Source organism: Staurois parvus, unplaced genomic scaffold (assembly GCF_062004578.1).
Source record: "Staurois parvus isolate SC_StPar_1 unplaced genomic scaffold, SC_StPar_1.0 ptg000071l, whole genome shotgun sequence".
Taxonomy (NCBI): domain Eukaryota; kingdom Metazoa; phylum Chordata; class Amphibia; order Anura; family Ranidae; genus Staurois; species Staurois parvus.
In genome coordinates this window covers 4,197,509-4,221,568 of record NW_028317867.1, presented here as the reverse complement: position 1 = coordinate 4,221,568, position 24,060 = coordinate 4,197,509, and the positions used below count along the sequence as shown (strand labels likewise).

The 24,060-nt window shown below is 39.1% G+C and overlaps 1 protein-coding gene across 1 annotated transcript in view; it reads right to left on the bottom strand.

The window, feature by feature from the left end:
• Positions 1 to 2,884: 2,884 nt before the first annotated feature.
• CEP135 (centrosomal protein 135) overlaps positions 2,885 to 24,060 on the bottom strand; it is an 85,937-nt gene continuing 64,761 nt past the window's right edge. Inside the window, exons 18-27 of the mRNA XM_089669277.1 lie at positions 20,333 to 20,487; positions 18,536 to 18,591; positions 15,432 to 15,600; positions 14,755 to 14,865; positions 11,477 to 11,662; positions 11,149 to 11,358; positions 9,682 to 9,884; positions 8,262 to 8,366; positions 7,981 to 8,133; positions 2,885 to 4,869 (exon numbers count right to left, since the gene is read on the bottom strand). Of these exons, the coding sequence (XP_089525403.1) occupies positions 4,848 to 4,869; positions 7,981 to 8,133; positions 8,262 to 8,366; positions 9,682 to 9,884; positions 11,149 to 11,358; positions 11,477 to 11,662; positions 14,755 to 14,865; positions 15,432 to 15,600; positions 18,536 to 18,591; positions 20,333 to 20,487 (1,370 nt within the window). The 3' untranslated portion in view covers positions 2,885 to 4,847. The remainder of the gene's footprint in view (positions 4,870 to 7,980; positions 8,134 to 8,261; positions 8,367 to 9,681; positions 9,885 to 11,148; positions 11,359 to 11,476; positions 11,663 to 14,754; positions 14,866 to 15,431; positions 15,601 to 18,535; positions 18,592 to 20,332; positions 20,488 to 24,060) is intronic.

The following is a 24,060-nucleotide window of genomic DNA, read 5'->3' as shown; positions in this document are numbered from 1 at the left end:
TTGTAAGTGGGGTACCCCACGGTTCTGTCCTGGGGCCAATTCTGTTTCATTTGCTCATAAATTATATTGAGGTTGGTATAAATACTTCAATCATGGTGTTTTCTAAGAATACATAGCTAAGCAGAGCAATAACTTCACAGTAGGATATAGAATTACAAATAATAGAAATATACATAGCACTTACGGTTTACTATTGAAAAAAGGTAATGCATTTGGGAGCTAAATATTTGAATGCAAGTTACTCAATAGGGGGAGAACCTCCTGGGGGAATTGAGGATTGAAAAGGAGTCCTAGTAGATCACAGGCTCAGCAATAGCATGCAATGCCAAGCTGCAGCAAGCAAGGCTAGCATACGTCTAGCAAACATCAATAAAGATATCTATTCAACAGACAAGACTAATTCTACTACTTTACAAAACTCTGGTTCGGTCACATCTTGACTATGCTGTCCAACTCTGGTTACCAGTCCTCAGGAAGGATGTGCTTGAACTGGGGAAAATCCAGACAAGGGCAACAAAGCGAAGGGGACTGGAGGACCTCAGTTTTGAGCAGCAACTACAATAATGAAAACAGAACTACACTGTATCAAAGCACCACAAACCAAAAGTGCTGTTCAATTTATTTTTACTATTAAAAGCAAACGCATTCATCCATCCATGTCTCAATGCTTTATTTTGCTGAGAAACCACTTTGAAAAACACCCCCTAGCTTTTTTGGTGGTGGCCAGCTTGAGTAAGAGCAGATAACTCATGTAGCATTTATTTCTTGGAATCCATATGCCCTTAGATCAGGCATGCAGGCAGGAGGATCTGCTTAGCTGAGAAAAACCCTCCTCCCCACCTGAAGACTTCTGTGATGTATTACATCATTTGCCAAGCCGTGGAAGCTAGAAACTAAAGAAATGTATTAAAAAAAACCCAGTTTAAAACAAGTAAATATAATATACTTTCCTATCTACTTACTTATGGTAGCAGCATACGGATTCAAATAGTCAATGATGATTGAGAGAGTAAAGTTGTGCTTTAAACTTATTCTCCTTGGAGAAGAGACACTTCATAATATTTGTATATTAAAATCATATCTCCACTTATGATACAGTATATAGCGCTAAAAGGTTTGCTCAGCGCTGTACATAGTACATATAGTGGGGGACAGAACATGAGACAATACAGTAACAAAACAAACCACGAGGGGGTCAAGGGCCCTGCTCTTTCGAGCTTACAATCTACTGTAAATAGCGGTTCTAGCATAGGGAGAAAACTATTCCGTCTCAGGTCATTTCTGAAAACACGCAGCCACTCGATGAATTGGATGAGCAGCGGTTTAATCTTAAAATACATAAGCAGTTGTCTATTATTAGAGCAGTAAGGCTGTTGAACTCCCATCCATAGCTGGCAGTTTCAGCGAGGAATGTCCATTTTCAAAAAAACTTTTAGATGGGCATCTTGGCAAACGCAATATACGTGGATATGGAAATGGTAATGACACACAAAACACACACACTGGTTGAACTGGTTTCTTTATTCAACCTTACCAACTATGCCATCTACTGGTTAATACTGTACTGGCTGCCGATCAGACCACACTGGTATTAGTAAACTGGTAAATGAACAATGTACTGATGCTGACTGCTAATGAGGGCACGATTGCTTATATTGGTACTAGATCACACTGTATTGGTGCTTGCTGGTGATCAAGGCACTTTTACTGGCTTTCGATAGTATAGTATTGGTAAAACCAAAAATCCCATTTTCTTTATTGTATTTCATGGGACATAGAGCATTTTCACATCTATTACGATAGGGATGTCCCAAAGCACTGAAAATGATGGGGAGGGCAACACGGCAACTGGCTGCAAACTAAACCAGAACATGCTAGAACTTCATGTAGCAGCCTGCAAAACCACCAACCAAAGGTAGCGTTCCGAGCAGCTCTAACACCCACTTGGGAAAAACCAAAGACCAGGTATTAAATTTACAAACTTGAGCTACCAACACCTTATGATAAATAGCGCAGGAATCACCCACACTTCTGGTGGAATGAGCGGTCACCTGAAAGGGTGGAACTTTTTTCTTTTAGGTCATAAGCCCGTGAAATATATAGATCCATCGATAAATGGTAAGCTTGGAAGCTGCATGACCCTTCCTTGGGCTTTCAGTACACTAAATCTGCCAGAGCCCCCTGCCCCCACAAGGAAAGGTGGATTGGCCCCTCAATACTTGCTGCGACCTGTAGACCCACCACAAGGGGAGCTCTGCTGCAAGCAGTAATTCCACCAGGATAGCACTGCTGCAGCCTGTAGTTCCACAAGACATGCTCTGTGCTGCGACTGGTCTTCCCACCCCTTTTTATGTATTGTGTGGGGGCAGCCTGGGATACTAACAGTGCACATAATGTCTGCCCGCTATCAGAATACAATAGTGCATCCACCTCAAATGTGTGAATAGGGGGGGATCTGTTCAGTTTTTTGTTTTGTTCACCCCACTGGCTGAACAAGAAAAAAAAAAAAAAATGACCCATATATGGCAAACTTTAGATTCACTAGTAGATTTAGGTGGATTTCACTACAATGTAAAGCCAAACTCTTGCTAACACTTTTTAAGCAGTAACATATCTTTCTCCCCTTCTGGAATACATGTTTTACATAAATTAAAAATTTAGGTGAAAATTGCTGGACAACTTGGTCTGCTAAAGGAGGTTGAAAAGTAACAATTTACTGGCTGGATTAACAGGTGAAAATAATGGGGAAAAAACGACTACAAAAGAAAACTAATGTAACAAACACATAGAAGAATCTGTAAGCTGCAATAATGCAATTTTGTTTTTAGGTTTAATACCGCTTTAACCTGGAATCCAACAATGATTACACCAAAACACACAAAAATAACCGTTAAAATATTTACATTTATTATTATAAATAGTAATGAAGTATAAAAATAAATATATATGGTAACAATTTAAAATGAGTTATCTTACAATGCAGTAATAATGTACATGCATCCAATATTGAATAAAAACACATTGTACAACAGTATTTTACATGGAGGCAAACACTGGGGGAAAAGGGTCTTAACATTTAATAACTGCTGTGAATTTTTTTGTTAGCAATGTTAAGAAAATAACATGTACGTAGGATAACATTAGCTGGTATAGGGAAGCTGTAGCCAAAAATGAGTCCCAAATGTGTAGGCTACAGGAGTACCTGCTACGTTCTTCCGTATACTCAAACTCGTACCAGAATTCTTTTGTTTTGTGTAACACTGAAATACATCATTCCATTGTATTCTTCTATTACATTCATATACTGGCATCAGCTTAGAACCACAAAAGGCTAAAACGCTGACTTTAGTTTTAACAGTAGCAGCCCAAGAATGAGATGTTCCATTTTAGACATCACATGTTTATTTCAGCTATTCAAGTAAGCATTCTTCCAAAAATAACTATTTATATATTTAAGTCTTTGTAATGCAAAAACATTAATAGGTGGTATGTTTACACAAATTACAAGCATGGTATCTCTGATAGCTGTACATATACTTTCATTACTCCCTTCAGGGCAACTATCAGAGCATTAAAACAATCAAGCCTATGAATATTATCTACTCCGGGTATGGCCAAGAGGCACCCACCATACAATGTAGGAAATACTTTCCTATTGCCAAGAGGGAACTGTAGAGCATTTTGTGTATCTACAGCTCCCACGTGTCAAAACTACATCTGGCAAAGAGTATAGTGGAAACTTTAAGAGAATATGATGTGATAAACGAACAAGGTGGTAAAGAAATACTATTTAAAGCCCAGCTCAAGGAAAAAAAAAAAAATTTAAATAGTGCATTGTGCATCAATTTCCTTACTCCTCAGTGTTGATTTCAAACACCTCTTCCTAAGTCATCCAGCAGTGTAATAGATTAAAGTCATAGTTTCCTCTATGATCAAAGCTAAATCCTGTCCTGGGGACCAGGCATCTTTTTCCTGCTCATTATCATCCCCTCAATTCCCCCATGAGTTCTGTGGAGCATATAGTAGAGGATCTGGCCATTGTGTGAACTGCGCTAACAGGAGGTGTCCACATCAAGCAGACAGCGATGGAGACACCCAAAGACCACAGGAATCAAACAGAAGAGAAAAACGATCATCCTGTGGCTTCAGTTTTTAAAATGGGCATTTGGCTAGGTTTTATTTTTTCCATATCAGTAGTTAGTTACACAGGGGGTAGGACGTCTGTGAATATTCTGGAATTAAGCTTTAATTGATGTAGTCACTGCTGCTCCTCATAATATGAAAATTTCAGGAGAACTGGCCACTCGGCCTCAGGCTAGAAGCATTCTGTTACACAGTGCAGTAAAGACACACCTTCTTCCACCTCACATAAGTTAAAAGAAAAATCAATTATAAGACATTACAGAAACTCATACATGTATAGTGCAGATTGAAAATCCAAAAACTTCTGTTAAACACTGAAATAACTTTCTGTTGTAGGACTTCTGTTTATTACAGTCACTGTAAACATGATAGTCACTCTGACTCTGTGGACGGAATAGAATGTTGGCTGTATTCAAGGTTTTGACTGACTATTTGTAGCACCACATATAAATCCCATTAAACTTTTTATTTACCAATACTCCAGTAAGCTCTTCATAATATTCTGCTACAATGCAGACATGATATTTAAGTACGTGGAGATGAGGTACGTATTCAGAATTTTTGGAATGCACTGAAACATGGCAATGCAATCTAATTACAGAAATAATTGCTTTCAGGCAATACTGATTACACAAGGTAAACTGTAAAACGGATGTAAACAATGATGTTTGCTGGTCCTTCTGTGTTTTTTTTTTTCACAGCCGTCATTCCTTAAAGCTCACACTTCTAAAAAGAAAAGAAACAAGTTAATTCCTTTCGGCTTTTGCAAACTTTGGGATTCGTCTTTACAACTCAAGTGGCCATGCACTCAATTATATATTTTTTTTTATAAGGATTAGAATGTTTATACATGACATGTACATTTAGTATCCCTCTACATGTATGGTCCGCTTTAACCACTTGCCTTCCAGAGGATTTACCCCACTTCCTGACCAGGCCATTTTTTGTGATACAGCGCTGCATTACTTTAACGGACAACTGCGTGGTCATGCAACACTGTACATAAAATATATATTTTTTTCTCCACAAATATACATTATATATACACACACACACACACGTGATTTTGCGCAGTCCTGCCACTATGTAGCAGTTCTACTATAGGACGGCGGGAAAGCGGTTAAAGTTGCCTTTTTATCAACATGTATCCAATTAGGTAGGTCCTTGCATACCAGTTGATGGTAAAACTAAAAAGTGGCTGTAATGTGTAGCTTTAACCAGTACACGCCCGGCCAATAGCCAAAAGGCGGCCGGCAAAATGTACTGCATTTCCGGGTTGGACGCCAAATGGCGTCCTCCCGCACATGCACAGTCTGTGCTCCTGCAGTGCCGCGCAGCGGCACGATCTGTCACCGGCCGTGTACCTCGGACACGGCCGATGACAGATCTGAGTATCGGCCAATCACAGCAGGTCACATGACAGTTGTATACAATGGATGGCTTCATTCATGCCATCCATTGTATACTACTGTCTAGCTGTGAATGGTCACAGCTAATCACATGCACATGTCATGTGATTAGCTGTGGCCAAATCACAGCGAAGCACAAAAAAAAAAAAAAAAACCCTGAATGAATCGGTCATTCAGGTAAATGCTTGTGTAAAAAAAAAAAAAAAAAAAAATACTGATCACTTCTCCAAAGTAGTACAATGGTACTACTTTGGACATAGTGAAATATGAAAAAAAAAAATCTTAAAAAAAAAAGAAAAAAAATGTAATAAAAATTAAAAAAAAAAATAAAAATATATATATAATTTTTTCATACTGTCACCAGTCAGTGTCCCTGATCACTGCCATGCCAGTTATATGAAGACGCTGTACTGCACTGGTGACAGTATGTAAAAAAAAAAAAAAAAAAAGTGAAAATAATTTTTTGCATTTTTTCGTTTTCCAAAAAAATGACAAAAAAAAATACAACTTCAAAAAACTCGCCATGCCTCTTATGAAGTATGTCGGACTGTCTACTCTGCAAAAAGGGGTCATTTGGGGGATATCTGTACTATTCTGACATTCTTGGACCTCAAGAAATTAGATTGGCTGTCAGTACTTCAGGATTGATCAATTTTCAGATCTATACCATAGTTTGTGAACTCTATAACCTTCCTACAAACTAAAAAATACATCCTAATTTGGGTTATTTTTACCAAAGATATGTAGCAGAATACATCTCGGCCTAAATTTATGAAGAACAATTATTTACTTGCAAACTTTTGTAACAGTAACAAAGAAAAACGTGTTTTTTTTCCAAATTTTCGGTCTTTTTTTGATAATTTAGCAGAAAATAAACACCCCAGTGGTGATTAAATACCACCAAAAGAAAGCTCTAGTTGTGTGAAGAAAATGATAACATTTTAGTTTGGGTACAATGTTGTATGACCGCGCAATTGTCATTCAAAGTGTGGGAGCGCTGAAACCTGAAAAATGGCCTGGGCAGGAAGGTGTAAAATTGCCCGGCATTCAAATGGTTAAACTAATTAAGTAAAGTAACAATTCTCGCCATAGATCCAGTGGAATTATGGAAAAGGCATTTAGCTTACCTTTTTTAAATAGGAAATCATTGAAACCCTTTGTGAAATTCGACAGAAAACATTAAGGCGTTAGCCAAAAGGGACTATCCACCAGACAGTCCTGCTGCTGCAGTAGTTCCAGATCCAGGGGCTGAGCTGCTGATGCTTAGTGGTTGCATGATATCCCAGGATATGCAACCACTGAGAAGTGGCAGTTCAGTTCCTGGACCCGAAATTACAGCAGAAGCAGGACTGTCTGGTGACCATAACTAGTACCATTACATTCGATCCTTAAAATACCAAAGTGAGTTGCCAATTTACCTGGTCCTATTCCACTGTCCTCTCTGCTGCACTTAGCAACCTCTTGCTGTCTTCTCTTTTATTACAGGTGTCTCTCCTGCAAATATCTATGCTCTGTCCTGATGGCTTATTGATGCCCTATCTGGATGAGACCACCAACTGACGATAAGCAATTTTATATTCATGTCTTTGGTTTAACAAATTGCATGATACCCACTACACTTAGTCTGCGCACTCTGCTTTGTTTACGTGCTGTTCTAGAGAATTCTTCAGTCTTTCAGAGGTGCTGCAAGAAGTGTGCAGAATTCTCCATATTGTATGTACCATACAGTCTAAAGACTCTGCACAGAGAACTTCTTCATAATTGCCTTTGTGCCCCATATGATCGAGTCCTCTTCCCATATTGCACCTCCTGCGTCATCTTACACACACCTTTATGAGATATAAACATTTTGTCCCACATGCATTTGGCTGCAAGTATAAATAGCTAATTGATGTGATGGCGCTGCAAAAATTAGTTCACTGGGCCCAGAGCTTCTCTGGATCAAAGCCTTTCAACACCTACAAGGCTAGGGTGGGTATAAGGCATTCTGCAAATGTTGGTTTTAGTTAGTTCAAGTAAAGTAAAATTCTATTTATTTTACAGGAGTCACTCTAGGTCTCTTAAGGACTCTGTGTAAGCTACATTCTAGAAAGCACCTACCATCATTAGAAGGCATGTGTTGTGTTACTTTCTCTCTTGCCTTCCTTTATTATTGATCACATTCAAATTTCCAAGCATGGTTTAAAACTGATTGGTGGCTGAGTGAAATGTCCTAATATTGACACTTTGATTCAGGAGAGCTAAAGCTACTTGTACGAAATAAATATTGTGACAGAGAGGTAGGTGGAAAGGGATTCTCAAATGACCAAGATGGATGAAAAACTGCCTCCACACCTATGAAAGCCTAATTTTCAGTCAGGATTGTACCTTTAGTCAGGGAGGGGGAAAGAAAAAAATTACAGTAACCTAACTGCAAAGTCAGACTTACTTTTCTGCTGTTTTATCAGAGGCTCGATCTACAGATCTTAATATGGAGCGTTCTGGAGATAGAGAAAGGGATTTCATTGTGGATGTTAGTGGTGATGAACGCAATGATGACGTGGAAAGCCCATGTCTGCGTAATTCCTGAACTGCTCGCTCCCTGTGGTAGAAAGAAACCAAATTTTACCACCTTTTTCTTTTTTTTTTTGTTTGTTTAGCAGAACATAAGACTACTTTGACTCCCTTCATATGCTAGGATATATCCTCTGACCATGATTACAGGATTACCTTTCAAACTTTTCTGTAGTGAGTTGTCGTCTTGCAACATCATAGTCAGACTGCAACTGTGTAAGTTTATTTCGGAGCATAGCCACTTCTCGAGACTGGGAGTTGCTATAAACCAGAAAAAGACCATTCAGAAAAAGTTCAGCTTAAATCAGAACTCAAAAGTCAGAAAATGTAGGTGCTGTTCACACCTGATAGCAATTTGCATTCAGCTTTTTACACACTCACAAGAGGTTCTTGAATTCCAATTATTCATTTGCGTATATACTAGTTTGTCAGGCAATACAAAAATCCCAAATGATTAATTAGATTCAATAGATGCATGCATTAACACAGAGCTATTTAAATACATATAAATCTAGCAATCTTCAGACTGGAATCCAAGCTTTTCTATCCTTAGAGTATGAGTCACCCATTACTAGTTTCTTGCTGGTGTGCATGAAAAATTATGCAAGTTGTTTCTGTTGATTTGAAATAATCCAAACGTTGAGAAATAGGCACAGAATTAACTCACCAACCAGCATGCAGGAGTTCAGTGACTGACAGCATAAAAAAAGACTGTAAATTATCCTTTAATTATCAAGATCTTTAAAAGAGATCTCCATTCACTGGCTGTGATTTAACTTCCATACTTAAGTTCCCAGACAAATTTAGGCCACATAGAATCCAAGAGTAAATTTATTCATTTGAGAATTCAAACAACCCAAGTAGGAGTAAGATCTGCATGTGTTGTGTTGGTATAGATATAATGTGTGGAGTGAAGACAGTTCTTAAAGGTTTCAATTCTAAAGTATACTGTACTTTCGGTAAACATATTCTGATTTAATACAGTGTTTACCAAAAATTAGAAATTTTTTTCCCATGTGTCCTGTTCCCAACACAATGTTGGTGTGAAGTGGAAAATTGCAGACATGCTGCACTTTTCTGCAACACAATCAGGTAAATCAACACACTGTACAAACCTGCAAAAGAGACACCAGCACACATACTAAAACTCGAAAGTGCAAAATCTGGGGCAGCTCTGCATAGAAACCAGTCATCTTCCAGGTTTTATTGCCAAAGCTTAACTGAACAAGTTGAAATTAGAAGACGACTGGCTACCATGCACATCTGCACCAGATTCTGAGCTCACTAGTTTTAGTTAATCTACCCCATTGTTTACAATGAAGTGGCTGACACAGACTTGTATTACAGAAAGGAAGCAAACCCATTCTATAATACTGCAAATTGAAAGAGAGGCTGAACACATAGGCAGCAAATATCACTTTTACATGTACATATCAAACTACAGTTTATAGAAAGAAAGTTTGTTTAAATTATTAACACATATTGCTATTTTTCAGAAAGTTATTAGTTTATATTTTATTCTTAAAAATGTCAAAAAGGTTCTTCATTCCCTTTAAAGTGCAGGAAATATACTTACAGTTTACTCTCAGAAAGGGTAAGTTTGTCTTTCAGCAGCTGAATCTCAGAGTCCTTCTCATGGGTAGTAAGATGACTCTGAAACTCCCTCTCTCTATTGGTGGCAAGCAAAGTTTCCAAGTTCTTAATAGTAAGCCTCTCACTAGCCAATTGCTTCTTAAGAAGTTCAGTTTCTGATTTTGTATCATCCAATTCACCCATGAGCTGTAGGGACACAAAACACACATATAAAAAACAAACTGAAGACTTTGGCATTATGAAGGCGCCCACATTGAGCATCATCAAAAAGAGTTGCATCTGTACTCTTCTGCTGAGACTGTATCCATTTGGTGGTTAAATAACCAGTGTACATTAGTAGATCACATAGGTAAGAAGGATGCTGATCAAGTGTTGTAACCACTTGCCCTCCAGAGGATTTACCCCCTTCCTGACCAGGCCACTTTTTGCATTACGGCACTGCGTTACTTTAATTGACATTTGCGCGGTCATGCAATGCTGTACCCAAAGTAAATTTACGTCCTTTTTTTCCCAACAAATAGAGCTTTGCTTCGGTGGTATTTGATCGTCTTAGCAGTTTTTACTTTTTGCCCCATAAAAAAAAAAAAAAAAAAAAAAAAAAAAAGAAGAATGACCTACAATTTGAGAAAAATATTTTTGACTTTTTGCTTTTAAACATGTCCAGCAAAATTGTTTTAAAAAATTAAAAAAAAAAAATCTAAATTTCGTCATAAAATTTAGGCCAAAAATGTATTCTTCTACATGTCTCCGCTAAAAAATATCCCATTACGTGTACATTATTTGGTTTACGTGAAAGTTATTGCGTTTACAAATGGCGGTATATATACTGGGATTTTTTCTAAAATTTTTACTAGTAATGGCGGCGATCAGCGACTTATAGCAGGACTGCGGCGGGCATTCTGACACAAGGGGGAACTGACTTTGTGTCACTGACATCCCTAGTGACACCAATACAGTGATCAGTGCTAATAAAAAAGCACTGACACTGTATTAATGGCACTGGGCAGGAAGAGGTTAACATATGGAGCGATCAAAGGGTTAACTGTGTGCAGTTTCACATACTGGGCTGTGTTTGTGCTTCACTGTAAGCACACTGCTTTGCATGGCTATGCAGAGCAATGCAAATCAGTGTGCAGGAGCTGACAGGGGAGAGAACTCGTTTACAAACAGTTCTCCCCCCTCCGTCGGAGAAGCTCAGCAATCACCGGCCAGGACCCTGTGTTTGACAGCTGAGGCGCCGAATGGCGGCCCTGGTAGGGCGCGCGCGTCCCCTACGCGGAAATGCAAAATCACGTATATAGCTAGGCTACTCAAATTGCTTGACAAAAAGTGCAAAAATACTTTTTCCTGGCACTGAAAATGTTCTAGTATCAAAACTGGTATCTTCCAGCATATTACAGGAAAGTTGCAAACATTCAGCAGGCTGATAATTCTGAGTAGGAACACTTACTCTTTCATATTCCATGTTTCGAGCAGTTAGCTGCCGGGAGAACTGCTCTTTGCTAGAGTCCAGTTTTACGCACAGCTCTCTGACTGATGCCAAGTCAGACAGGATCAAAGCCTTTTCATCCAGTTCATGTCGGAGTTGCTCCTCTAATTTGGACACTGCTTTAGTCATGGATGATATCTGAGCTTCATAAGCCTGGTGAGCATTCATGTGCTGCAAGAGGGAACAAAAACATTGGTTCTCTTTCTTTCAGACCTACAAATTAGAAAACCAGGAGAAAAGGAATTTCTGGTAATAGATAGAATTTTCCAGAATTTTCTATCCTTCTTACCTCTCGGACTTCGCTCTCCAGGTCTTCCACTCTTTCTCGCAAATGTCTTCTATCTGTATCAACAGATAGTAACTCCATTTTTACAGAGCTACTCTCACCTACAGCGTTTTGTGCCTTAACTTCCCATTCTTCAGCCTGGCTGTGCATCATTCTGAACTGATCTAGAAGCTCTCGATTCTCTTGCTCCTGAAAAATAAAAAGACAATACTGATTAACTGATTAAATAGAAAAGTAAAATAAGGTCCTCTCTCTTATGCAGTCATCTACGGTCCAATACCTTTTACAGGAATATGAATATAAACTTAAAGGGGTATTAAACCCAAAACACAAATGTAATATATTGTAGCTTACCAGTCTTTAGATGCGGTGACAGCATTAGTTTTCCTTTTTTATTAGGATTTCCCCCCCCTGTATTTCACCTGATGACCCAGCCAGTAACACCTCCTGTCTTAGGGTGTCTGCATTCTGGATGAAGTAGTAAAGCAGACACCTTTGGATAGCAGCATTGTCAGTCTGGGGAGAGGGTAGTGTCAGAGTTGGACTAGCAGATTTAGATGTACGTGACTAAGAAACTGAGAAGAAGAACTCAAGCAAACATTTTTTAAGCAGTGACAGCAAATATTTTTTCCCATTTTTGGGATAAAGGTTTTACATAAATTAATAAAAGCGAACCATTGTAAGAACCCTGGCAGTAGTAAATGGTTTGTTTCATTCCTCTGTTGCTTTGTCTGCTAAAGGAGGTTGAAAAATATCAAACTGGCTCAGACACATTAAGGAAAACTAAATTACAGCACTAAAAGTTTTATTATGCAGACCATCTAAATTCTGTTCTGAACACAGACTGGGTTGCTTACAATGGTCAGCTTTATTCATTTATATTAAACTTTTATCTCAAAATAAAAAAAAACCAAAAACGTAATGCTTACAAAGTGTTAGCAGAAATTTAGCTTTAATTTGTTGTAAATATAAACTACTAAATACATTTCTCCTCAGCAGTTAGAGCAGTCTTGTGGCTTCTATCAGTGTCCAGCCCAGCACTAGCTAAAGCTTGTAGGAGGAGTTTTCTTTCTGTTCTAGGAGGATGCAAAACACCTGACCTCTATCTGACCAGTGCTGATTGGCCCTGTGCTGATCGGCCTTGTGCTGATCACATGAACTCTCCCAAGAAAAAAAAAACCTCTCTAGCAAAACACACCAAACTGAGCATGTGCAAAATGCCTACGGTTCAGTCTGTCTTATCAGGAGATAAAAGGTGGTCGCTTGAAAAAGGGGAGGAACAGAGAAGAAAGGATCAAAGGGCCTTTTTTACACAATGCAGAGGATTAACACCTTAGATTCTACAATGAGTATAACAAGCATGCTTTACTGCATATACAGACTGATTTTACTGTTGTGGGTTTAGTAACACTTTATGTATCTAAATCTGCTAGTACATCTAACACTACCCTCTTCCCCAATTACAATGCTAATGTCCAAGGGTGGCTGTGTTGCGCCAACATCCAGCCTAACACAGGAGACACCCTAAGACAGGAAGTGCATTACTGGCATGATCACCAGAAAAAACAAAGGAAAAAGAAAACAAATGCATTCAGCACATTTGATTGCGAAGCTGAAATAATGCACATTTTTGTTTTTGGGTTGAATACTGGTTTAAAGTGTTACTAAACCCACAAGAGTAAAATCAGTCTGTATATGCAGTAAAGCATGTTTATTATACTCACTGTGCAACTTAGGTGGTTAATCCTCTGCATGGTGTAAAAAGGATGTTTGATCCTGTGTTCTCTGATCCTCTCCTTCCACGTTCCCCATTTCATCTCCTGATAGAACAGAGCTTTGGGGGCAAGCTGCACATGCTCAGTTTGGTGTGTATTGCTAGAGTATTTTTGTTTGCTTGGAAGGGTTCATGTGATTAGCACAGGGCCAATCAGCGCTGTCCAGGCGGTAGGCCAGGGGTCCTGCAGTCTCAGACAGAGGAGAACGAAAACTCCTCCTACAACCTTTAACCGGTGCTCTGCTGGACACTGACAGAAGTTACAAGACTGCTCTAATTGCTGATGAGAAAAGGTATTTAGAAGTTTATATTTACTAAAATAATTGCATTTCCATGTTGTGTGTACTGTGGAAGATCAGATATAGTAAATGCAGGGTCCTGGGTTTATTAACACTAAGCTGGAGGTCAGCAACCTGTAGATCATGATCTACCAGTAGATCTTGGCCAGGTGACTGGTAGATCGCAGTCTGGGCTTGTTGACCCGCCATCCTAGAGCATCATGTGCAATGCAGAGAACTACTTGTAAAGTTGGAGCTGTAGTAGGGAGCAAGAGCCATATAAGCCAATGCCTCCTCTGCAGTGCTGGCTCCTGTCTCACGAGGAGGGATACCAACTGCTCTTCACCTCTTATCCTGGCTGGTGGTCTCCAGAGTGGTGCCAGCAGCAGGAAAGAAAATATCTTCAGGCAGTGTGAAGCAATACACTGGGCATAATAGTATAGCACTGCTCTCACACTGATGCACTGTGATATACCCACACAGTGGGTGCAGTGCAGAGTACCTGCAGTTTTCCTGCAGGTTTGCTGCGCTTAGCCATAGACTTCTATTATATCCTGTGGGTTTGGCGCACCTTCTGAAAGGGTGCCACTGCCGAATGCAACTAAGGACTAATTTACACGTGCAGCAGGCACTGCTGCTCCTCTGAAAAGCGCTCCAAGTGTGTTTGACAGGTGGTGCCTCCTCACCATCTAAATTAAACCCATGATTTCTGTGCAATGCAAGGGACACGTTCGTATGGAAATAAGAGGTTTAAATCAGGCATGAGGAGGCGACACTCTGCCCGGTGATCTTTGACTTCTCCTATGTTGTTAAGGTATATCTCCACTCCTTTAAGGTTGCCTACCCCTGCTTTAAGCAGTGGGACAACCTGGCACACTACAATCACTGCATAACCAGAGCAGAAACAAAAGACCTGGCTAGGATGTGTTCTCCCTATCAATCACCAAGAGATAATAGATAGATACTACAGACTCTTACACAGTTTTTCTGGTTCAATATCATTTGAGTTGGACAGAAAATGCCAATTTGAGGATATTCGCAGAGCATCTATGTGGCTTACAAACCACCATATCCACTGCTCCCCACATAATACGGTAGACTATTGTCCCTGGATGGTTATTTCAGTCACAAGTGTAGAGGACCGTATTTATTAAGATGAGGCTGTCAAGATATGCCACTACTGTACATCTAGAATGTAGGTTATCAGAAGTGAAGACCAATATACTGACCTTGGCTGCCATTAATGTTTCAATTCTGGCAACCTCTGAGATATAGCCATGAACTCTTAGCTTTAATTCTTCTTTTTCATGCATTGCATTTTCGAACTCCAAAGCAACTGTCTAGAGAAATAAGAAAATGAATCACTAAACAACAGTCACTTTTCTAGGATGGTACAATAGCACAGCAAAGGTTTACTGTGCAACAACAAGTTTTGCAGTTACAGTAATAAAAAAAAAAAACAAGAAAAAAAAAAAAAAAAAAACAAAAACATAAGGAATGTGAAAGTTGGTAACTGGAGAGCAGTGGTTGTGATTGTGCTAAGGGCGTGTAGGACTGGAGACAGACACAAAAAACTGAGGTCTTTATATTTAGCCTGTTGCTGGGAAAGAGAATTTGCGGTGCCAGTGAAGCCCAAAAAAGAGAAAAGGGGGAAAAAAAAACAAAAACAAAAACAAAAAATCAACACACTAAAAGATGTATCTTTTTTGTGTGTGCTCAATTTTTGTAATGTAAGCTAGAACTCGTCTACATCAACATAGACTATCTACAGCTGTGTGTGGCATTATGTTGTAAACTAGGATATTAATAAGTACATATTATAAGTTAAAAGGCTTTTTCCCTTTATAAAGTGAAGTAGGGTAGGTGGTACTGCTGACATAACGGAGGAAAATCTAAGTTCGGGTACCTGATTCTCTCTGGTCATAGTGGCAAGGTCATCCTGCAATCTTCTATTCTCCTTCAGGGAAATTTCTCTCAGTCTTACATTTTCTGCAAGCTCTGCACTAATAGAATCAAGCTGGCGGCGGAGGCTTAATAATTCCCGATCTTTGCTACCAATAGAATCTTTCAATTGGCTACCAATCAAAGGATAAGTTGCATTTAAACATACAGTTTGAAACAAGTTCACAAAACACATTTTAAAGAAACATTTGAAGCACCAAAATTCTGAACATTATATTTTTCGAGTAAAATTTAATCAAGCGTGTCTTAGATTTTACAGCAAAAGACATACATGCAGACGTGTCAGAAAGTAAACTAGTACATGCTGGTTAATTTATGATCATGAAGAATAGAAGTTTGAGGTCTCATGATTCATATGAATAAAGCCACAAAATTAATTTCCATTTTTCTGTTGGTAATACATAATTCTTACAAACAGAAAACTGCATTGCCTACCAGCCAGGCTAGTAATCTGGTACAGTTCTCAGTTTGGACATTTTCACTTAGGGGTGTACTCACTTTTGTTGCCAGCAGTTTAGACATTAATGGCTGTGTGTTGAGTTATTTTGAGGGGACAGCAAATTTACACTGTTATACAAGCTGTACACACTACTTTACATTGTAGCAAAATGTCATTTCTTCAGTATTGTCACATGAAAAGATATAATAAAATATTTACAAAAAATGTGAGGGGTGTACTCACTTCTGGGAGATACTGTATATAAATATAAAATACCACACACACACACACACTTGTGCTCAAAAGTTTGCATACCCTGGCCGAAATGGTGACATTTTGGTATTTATATTGAAAATATAACTGAACCACTTGACCTCCGGAAGATTTACCCCGCTTCATGACCAGGCCATTTTTTGCTATACGGCACTGCGTTATTTTAACGGACAATTGAGCAGTCGTGCAAAGCTGTACATAAATTAAAGTCATTGTTTCCCCACATATTGAGCTTTCTTTTGGTGGTATTTTATCCTGGCCATTTTGCACTTCAAATTCATTTGGATTGGTTAGTTTTAATTTATTCTGGTGGCATACAGAGCCAAAAGTATAAAAATTGTGCCCATGTCCAAATACATATTGACCTAACTGTAAAAAAATAAAAAATAAAAAAAATAAATAAATAAATATATATATTATATATATATATATATATATATATATATATATATATACATATATACACACACACACACATACACACACCCACAGTGTGTTTATGACAATTTGCATATACTCCAGAATGTTATGAAGAGTGATCAGATGAATTGTAACTAATTGCAAAGTTCCTCTTTGTCATGAAAATGAACTTAATCTCCCCCCTCCCCCCCCCCCCAAAGAAAATACATTTGCTACTGCATTTCAGCCCTGGCACAAAAGGACCAGCTGACATCATGTCAGTGATTCTCTCGTTAATATGGTGCCAGTGTTGATAAGGACAAGTCTGATGAACACTCGGTCATGCTGATTGAGTTAGAACAACAGACTGGAAGCTTTAACAAGGAAGGTGGTGCTTGAAATGATTGTTCTTCCTCTGTTAACCATTGTTACCAGCAAAGAAACATGCGCAGTCATCATTACAGGCAAGGATATTGCTGCTAAGATTGCACCTAAATCAACCATTTATTGGATCATCAAAAACTTCAAGTAGAGAGGTTCAATTGTTGTGAAGGTGACTTCAGTGAGTCCAAGAAAGTCCAGCAAGCGGCAGGACCGTCTCCTAAACTTTATTCAGTTGCGGGATCAGGGCACCACCAGTGCAGAGCTTGCTCAGCAATGGCAGCAGGCAGGTGTGTGTACATCTGCATTCACAGTGAGGTGAAGACTTTTGAAGGATGGCCTGGTGTCAAGAAGGGCAGCAAAGAAGCCATTTCTCTCCAGGAAAAACATCAGGGACAGACTGATATTCTGCAAAAGGTACAGGGATTGGACTGCTTAGGACTGGGGTAAAGTCATTTTCTCTGATGAATGCTCTTTCCGATTGTTTGAGGCATCCAGAAAAAACCTTGTCTGGAGAAGAAAAGGTGAGCTCTACACTCAGTCCTGTGTCATGTCAACAATAAAGCATCCTGAAACCATTCATGTGTGGGGTTGCTTCTCAGCCAGGGGAGTGGGCTCATTCACAATTTAGCCTAAGAACACAGCCATGAATGAAGAATGGTACAAAAACAAACAAACATTCTCAGAGAACAACTTCTCCCATCCAACCAAGAAGAGCTGGTGATGAACAATGCCTTTTCCAGAATGATGGAGCACCTTGCCATAAGGCAAAAGTGATAATCAAGTGGCTTGGGGAAAAAAAAAAACAAACATCGAAACTTTGGGTCCATGGCCAGGAATTTCCCCAGACCTTAATCCCATTGAGAACTTGTGGTCAATCCTCAGGTGGGTGAACAAAAGAGACCCCACAAATTCTGACAAACTCCACGCATTGATTATGCAAGAATGGGCTGCCATCAGTCAGGATGTGACCCAGAAGTTGATTGACAGCATGCCAGGGCGAACTGCAGAGGTCTTGAAAAAGAAGGGTCAACACTACAAATATTGACTCTTTGCAAAAACGTAATGTAATTGTCAATAAAAAGCCTTTGACACTTATGAAATGCTTGTACTTCAGCATATCATAGTAACATCTGGCAAAAAGATCTAAAAACACTGAAGCAGCAGACTGTGAAAATTAATATTTGTGTCATTCTCAAAACGTTTGGCCAGGGCTGTATACTTTAAGCTCCTTGGGGACTTAAGCTAGCCATGAGTCTGAGAACAGTTTGCACCTTGCTTTATATTCCTTACAATGTTTCAATATTTAACACTAGATCTATATAAACCCAACTATCCATATGAGCAGAACTTTATAGCAGTGACATGGTGCCAGCAGAAGGCGTAAATTACAGGTTTTGTTTTATTTGTATGGTTTTCAAAAACTTCAAAACTGACCAAGGTGGCATGACAAAACACTCAGGGCACAATGGTTATATTCCAACCTGCTTCAAAAAATGATATAATATACATTACTATTAAACTCTATAGCATTTATAGGAAATAGAATGTCTTACTCAACAGTGGCCTCCAGTTCCGAAAGAGTAAGCCTTAAGTTGCTAATTGTTTTTTCCTGCAAGAGATAGCACAGGGTAAAAACTTAGAAAATCAACAGTTTTGGGGAGAAAACGGGACTAAAGCATCATGAAGATTTACAGAGTTTTCAGCATTATGTGGACACCAATGAACTAAATCTGTTTCTTCAGAGCCCCTGGCTACTCTGATGTAACAGCAGAGATGTGCACATTTCACATTAATAAAATTGGCCGGTGCATGGGTTTTATTCCCAGAAATGTTGACATGCAAATTTTTTTGTAATACCAAATTTTACCATATACATTATATATCCTTCTTTTAAAACCCACCAAAAAGTATAATTTATCACCCCTGATAACATAAATCACTTACTGATCCTTAATCTCAATGTAACCCATATACCTAACCGTTACAGATAGGGAGATGACATTCAATTTACTGAAGGAGTAGAGGAGGTTTAAATGGAGCAGAGGCTGCCTACGTTCATATAACAGCAGATATTCGAGCACTGTAAATATGGTTAATTTGTGCTCACTTCAGTCATTCAATAATGTGCAGGAAAATACTCTATTTTTTTCTTATTTCCATTTTACATGATCGGGTACTCACAGCTTCACTGTTCTACTAAGCTTAGTAAACATTCATTTTGCAAAGTGAAGTCTCTACTTCTTTAGTAAATCCCATTTTGTCTATGTGGCTCATGAGCGTAGAATTGTAAACAACATGTATTCCAGCTATATAGACATTCCTAGTTGAATTAATTAATTTAGCTTATAACAGACGTCTGTGTTCTATAATAATTCTGACTCTCCACAATCTGTATATTGAGACTCAGCATAAGTCAGCTTAAAATTAACCATGTGAATGTGCTCCGTAAGCAGGTGTTTAAGTGCACCATATTTCATAGCCAAGAGGTCAGTGGGTCAATGGCTTCCCCGACTAAAATATACCACTTGGAAATGCAGTAAAAAATTAAATAAGAGATAAGAAATATTGTTTATAAAGAGAATCATTTCTAATCTATAATTATAGTCAATTATTTAATATAGTTAGTTATTTAGTTTGTTAGGAATAGTGTGTGTTATAGTTGAGGTCTATGCATTTATGTGTTTATAGTCCTTAACTGAAGGTTGAGCCTGTTTTAAGAAGAATGTAGTTATGTGATCCTTTAGTATGGAACGATCATATAGCAGTCTAACTTAACAGTATTATATGTTCCTGGCAAATGTTTCTATCAAAGTATTTTGTAGATATTGTCAGCTAAGAACCATACATATGTTTAGAACACTTACCAATATTACACATTTAGCTCAGACTGAATTAGGAAATTGCTGTATAGTGGGATGATTTGATTCTTTGAAAAGTATATAAGAACAGACTCACGTAACACAGTGAGGCAGACAGACATCCATACCCACTGAAACTGACACACAGACATTTTGTTTACTTAAGGCCTGCAAGCCTTGCTACTCTACTACCTGTTTTCTTCCCTAAAGGCATAAAGACTCTTCACTTACTACTTTGCAACAGAGCAGCCAAGAAGCTCAATATTTTTCTAAAGCTTACTACACTTCTATAGCTACTGCTTTTATTTCTTGTATTTTTGTTTTATTAAACTAAACTGGATTTTATTTTGTGTATCCATTTTATGTTGTTGCCAAGTGTGGTCTAAATAAAAGTCACTGTTTTAAATCAACCTGGTACTTGAACAATTTACATAGCCACCTAAGAAGGACACTAAAAGATTAAAAGTGTTGCGATATTTAACACTAGTATACCTTATTTTCCAGGTTATCCTCCAGGCAATCAACACGCTCAGTCTTCTCATCCACAGTTTCCTGTAGTTTATCTTTCTCTTTGTCCAACACGGAAACCGTATTTCGAAGCGTGGCCATTTCTGTGGCTTGTGCAGATACCTTTTGATTTAATTCCCCTTTGGGTTAAAACAAAATTAATTCAGGTCAAGCATACGCTGATCTATACTGCTTAAAGGGTTTAGAAATATCTATATTTTGTAGCTGAACATACTGCTCCAGCTTCCAACAAACACTGAATTTGTACACAAATACTACTGCAAGTGCAAAAGCTTCCAAACCTCAATTAAAGTAGATGAAAAACCCAGGTGGATGTCATTAAAGGTTTACTTAGTGCTAGCAGTATAGCTTTCGCTAAAGTTCAGCTTTCTGAGGGCCAGTTCAGACCACAAAAATATACTCCAGATGCATTTTTGCTTAAAATTCACACCAGAAAAATGAATGTGCTTTTAATACGTTCCAGTGTGTTTTTTTCCCCCTCAGTTTTTTTTTTCAGGATTTCCTGTTTTTTTTTTTTCTCATGTGATGTGTTCTGGTGCAGTTTTTGCATTTGCATGCACTCTGCTGCTTTTTAAATGCATTTTGCAGTGTTCCAGTAAATTTCTGTGCAGAAAAAATGCTGCATGTTCTACTTTTTTCTGCACTAGAACTGACTGCACTGGTGTGAACTACGGCATTGGAACATATATAATCTACTGTCCAGGCGTTTTTGATGCAGAAAAAACAAAAAACACACTGGACAGCATCTGGTGTGAACTGGCCCTGAGAGAAGAGATACTAGGCTTCCACAAAATAGCTACTCTACTTGCCCTCTCTCTCTCTCCCTTGCCCATTCAGAAATTTCAGAATTTTGTGAATAGATATAAAAGAATGCTTTGATTGGGCAAGAGGACAAGAGAGGAGGGCATCAGATTTAAAATTTTAAATGTTTTTTTCTTGGAGGTCTTATTTAAGACTTGGTGCATACTGCTGCACTACAGTACACGTAAACCTGATGCACTGAAGTTTCATTCATTCTTAAAGTGGGACTAAAGACAGGAATACTTACCTCTGACTCCTATAGTCAGATGCCTGCGAGGCACTGGTATCTCCTGGGTGCCGGTCTTTAGCCATCCTGACTGGCCGGCACGTTCGGAGATAAATGCTCGAAAAACACAGGTATCTTGCATTCTGGGCACTTGTCCTTGAACGCATAGGGCCCTAAACTTGAGAACCACTCAGTACAGCATTCAGCCTCGTCCAGCCACAGCCTGCCATAGACTTTGGTAGGCTGCAGGGTAGCAGAGCTAAACACTGCACCTGCAGCACAGAAGTCTTTTTTTTCCCCTTGATGCACAGAACACATTAAGGTGAAAAACATTAAGGCTTTAGAACCACTTTAAGCCCAGAATTGGTTTTTGAGTAATAATTAATAGACGTAATTTTGATCAGGGTATAACTTATTTTTACGTTTACCTTTTTATCTACATTATGGATTGACTGCAGCAATTTATTTTATGTGGTTTTTATATAGAATTTAGGTTTTCATAATTACATTTTAAAAGGGCTGTCTTCTGGGGACATGATGAATTTCAGTAAAGTAAAATGCGAGAAGTGAATTCTGTCATCTGTATAATCTATTAGTACTGTGGATGTATTCAGAAGCATGACATCTGGTGGATGAATTAGGGTAGTGCACCGTTTTACTCTCTGCAGGGTACTTTGTTTCAATGAGGGGTGGAATTTGTGTGGGGCTGTTTAAGTTTGGACAATGGCATCTGCTTGAACGTCACTCCTAACAAAGATATTTGTGATGAAACATGTTGCGTGGGCATAGCCATGCTGACGAAACCTGTAAATACTGTGGACGAGGAAATTGAGCAGTGAATGGGTTTCTGAAAGTGCAGTAATCTGGGAGCACTTATATTTTGAGTTTTATCATTTTGTTTTTATCAATAAAAACATTTATGGTTTTACACTATAGAAATTATGTTTTCTCTGCACTGTTGTCATGCATAGGGCAGCCCATTGATTTCAATGGGCTGCCCTACCTGCAACAAAAAGTGGCTCATGGGAAATTCTGGTGTGGTAGTTTGCACCATTTTTTACTGCAGGTTTAGCCGAGTTTAATACATATTTTCAAAATGGCAAAATGTGTGTGCGCTTCTGTATTTGGGGTGCTGTTAATTAATGGCCCCAAAAGCACTACTAGTTCATTTTAGGTGTAGAAATGTGGCCATACACTATACAATCTGATTGTACAATCTCCTTTAGATTTACTAAAACTATATAATAGGACACACCTATCTATCTAATCAAGCAAGCCCTTGCACTACATAGTTGATGGTGGATCTAAAAGATTGTACAGTCATATTGCATAGTGTATGGTCAGCTTTACAAACTTCCTTACAGACACACTTCTCTTGTTGTCAATACTACAGCTCTGCTCAACAAAGGGGGTTATAGGATTTATCAAGAAATATAATTGATCCTATGGAATAGAAGGGTCACCCACTCTAAAAAAAATTTCCATAGTGTAAAAACACTAGACCTCACACACATTTTATAGTTCTATTTATACACTGATTAAAAAGGGTTCCTTTAATATTTTGAGAAGAGTCTAGCATTAAGTCAATTAAACTCCTGGGATATTGATCTGGTCAGTTAAGTAGCAGAGGGGGTTGTTATTCAGTTTCAGCTGCTTGTTAGTGAAATTAACAACGGGTGCACTAGATGGGCAACAATGAGACGACCCCCAAAACAGGAATGGTTTTACAAGTGGAGGCCACTGACATTTTTCCCTACTCATCTTTCCTGACTGTTTTTCACCAGTTTTGGATTTGGCTAGGGTCAGTGTCACTACTGGTAGAATGAGGCGATACCTGGACCCTATAGAGGTTGCACAAGCAGCCCAACTCCTCCAGGATGGCACATCAATACGTGCCATTGCCAGGTTTGCGGTGTCTCCCTGCACAGTCTCAAGTGCATGGAGGAGATTCCAGGAGACAGGCAGTTACTCTAGCAAAGCTGGACCGGGCCGTAGAAGGTCCTTAAACCATCAGCAGGACCGGTATCTGCTCCTTTGTGCGAGGAGGAACAGGATGAGCACTGCCAGAGCCCTACAAAATGACCTCCAGCAGGCCACTGGTGTGAATGTCTCTGACCACACAAACAGAAACAGACTTCATGAGGGTGGGTGGCCTGAGAGCCCAATGTCCTCTAGTGGGCCCTGTGCTCACTGCCCAGCACCATAGAATATGATTGGCATTTGCCATTGAACACCAGAATTGGCAGGTCTGCCACTGGCACCCTGTGCTTTTCACAGGTGTGAGCAGGTTCACCCTGAGCACATGTGACAAATGTGAAAGGGTCTGGAGAAGCCGTGGAGAACGTTATGCTGCCTGTAACATCATTCAACATGACCATTTTGGTGGTGGATCAGTGATGGTTTGGGGAGGCATATTCATGAAGGGACGCACAGAACTCTACAGGCTAGACAATGGCACCCTGCCTGCAATTAGGTATTGTCACAATCGTAACGTCAGACCCCAGCCCTTCTCACCAAACTCGTGACCGAAGAACTAGCCGATCTAAAACCGCGATGTCACGTGTGTAACAATGCCACACTCAGCTGCACCCTGCACAACGATTTTCCAGTTAATTGGACCACAATCGATGTACCGGCAGCCTGAGCGATTGTTACTGGGTCAGGT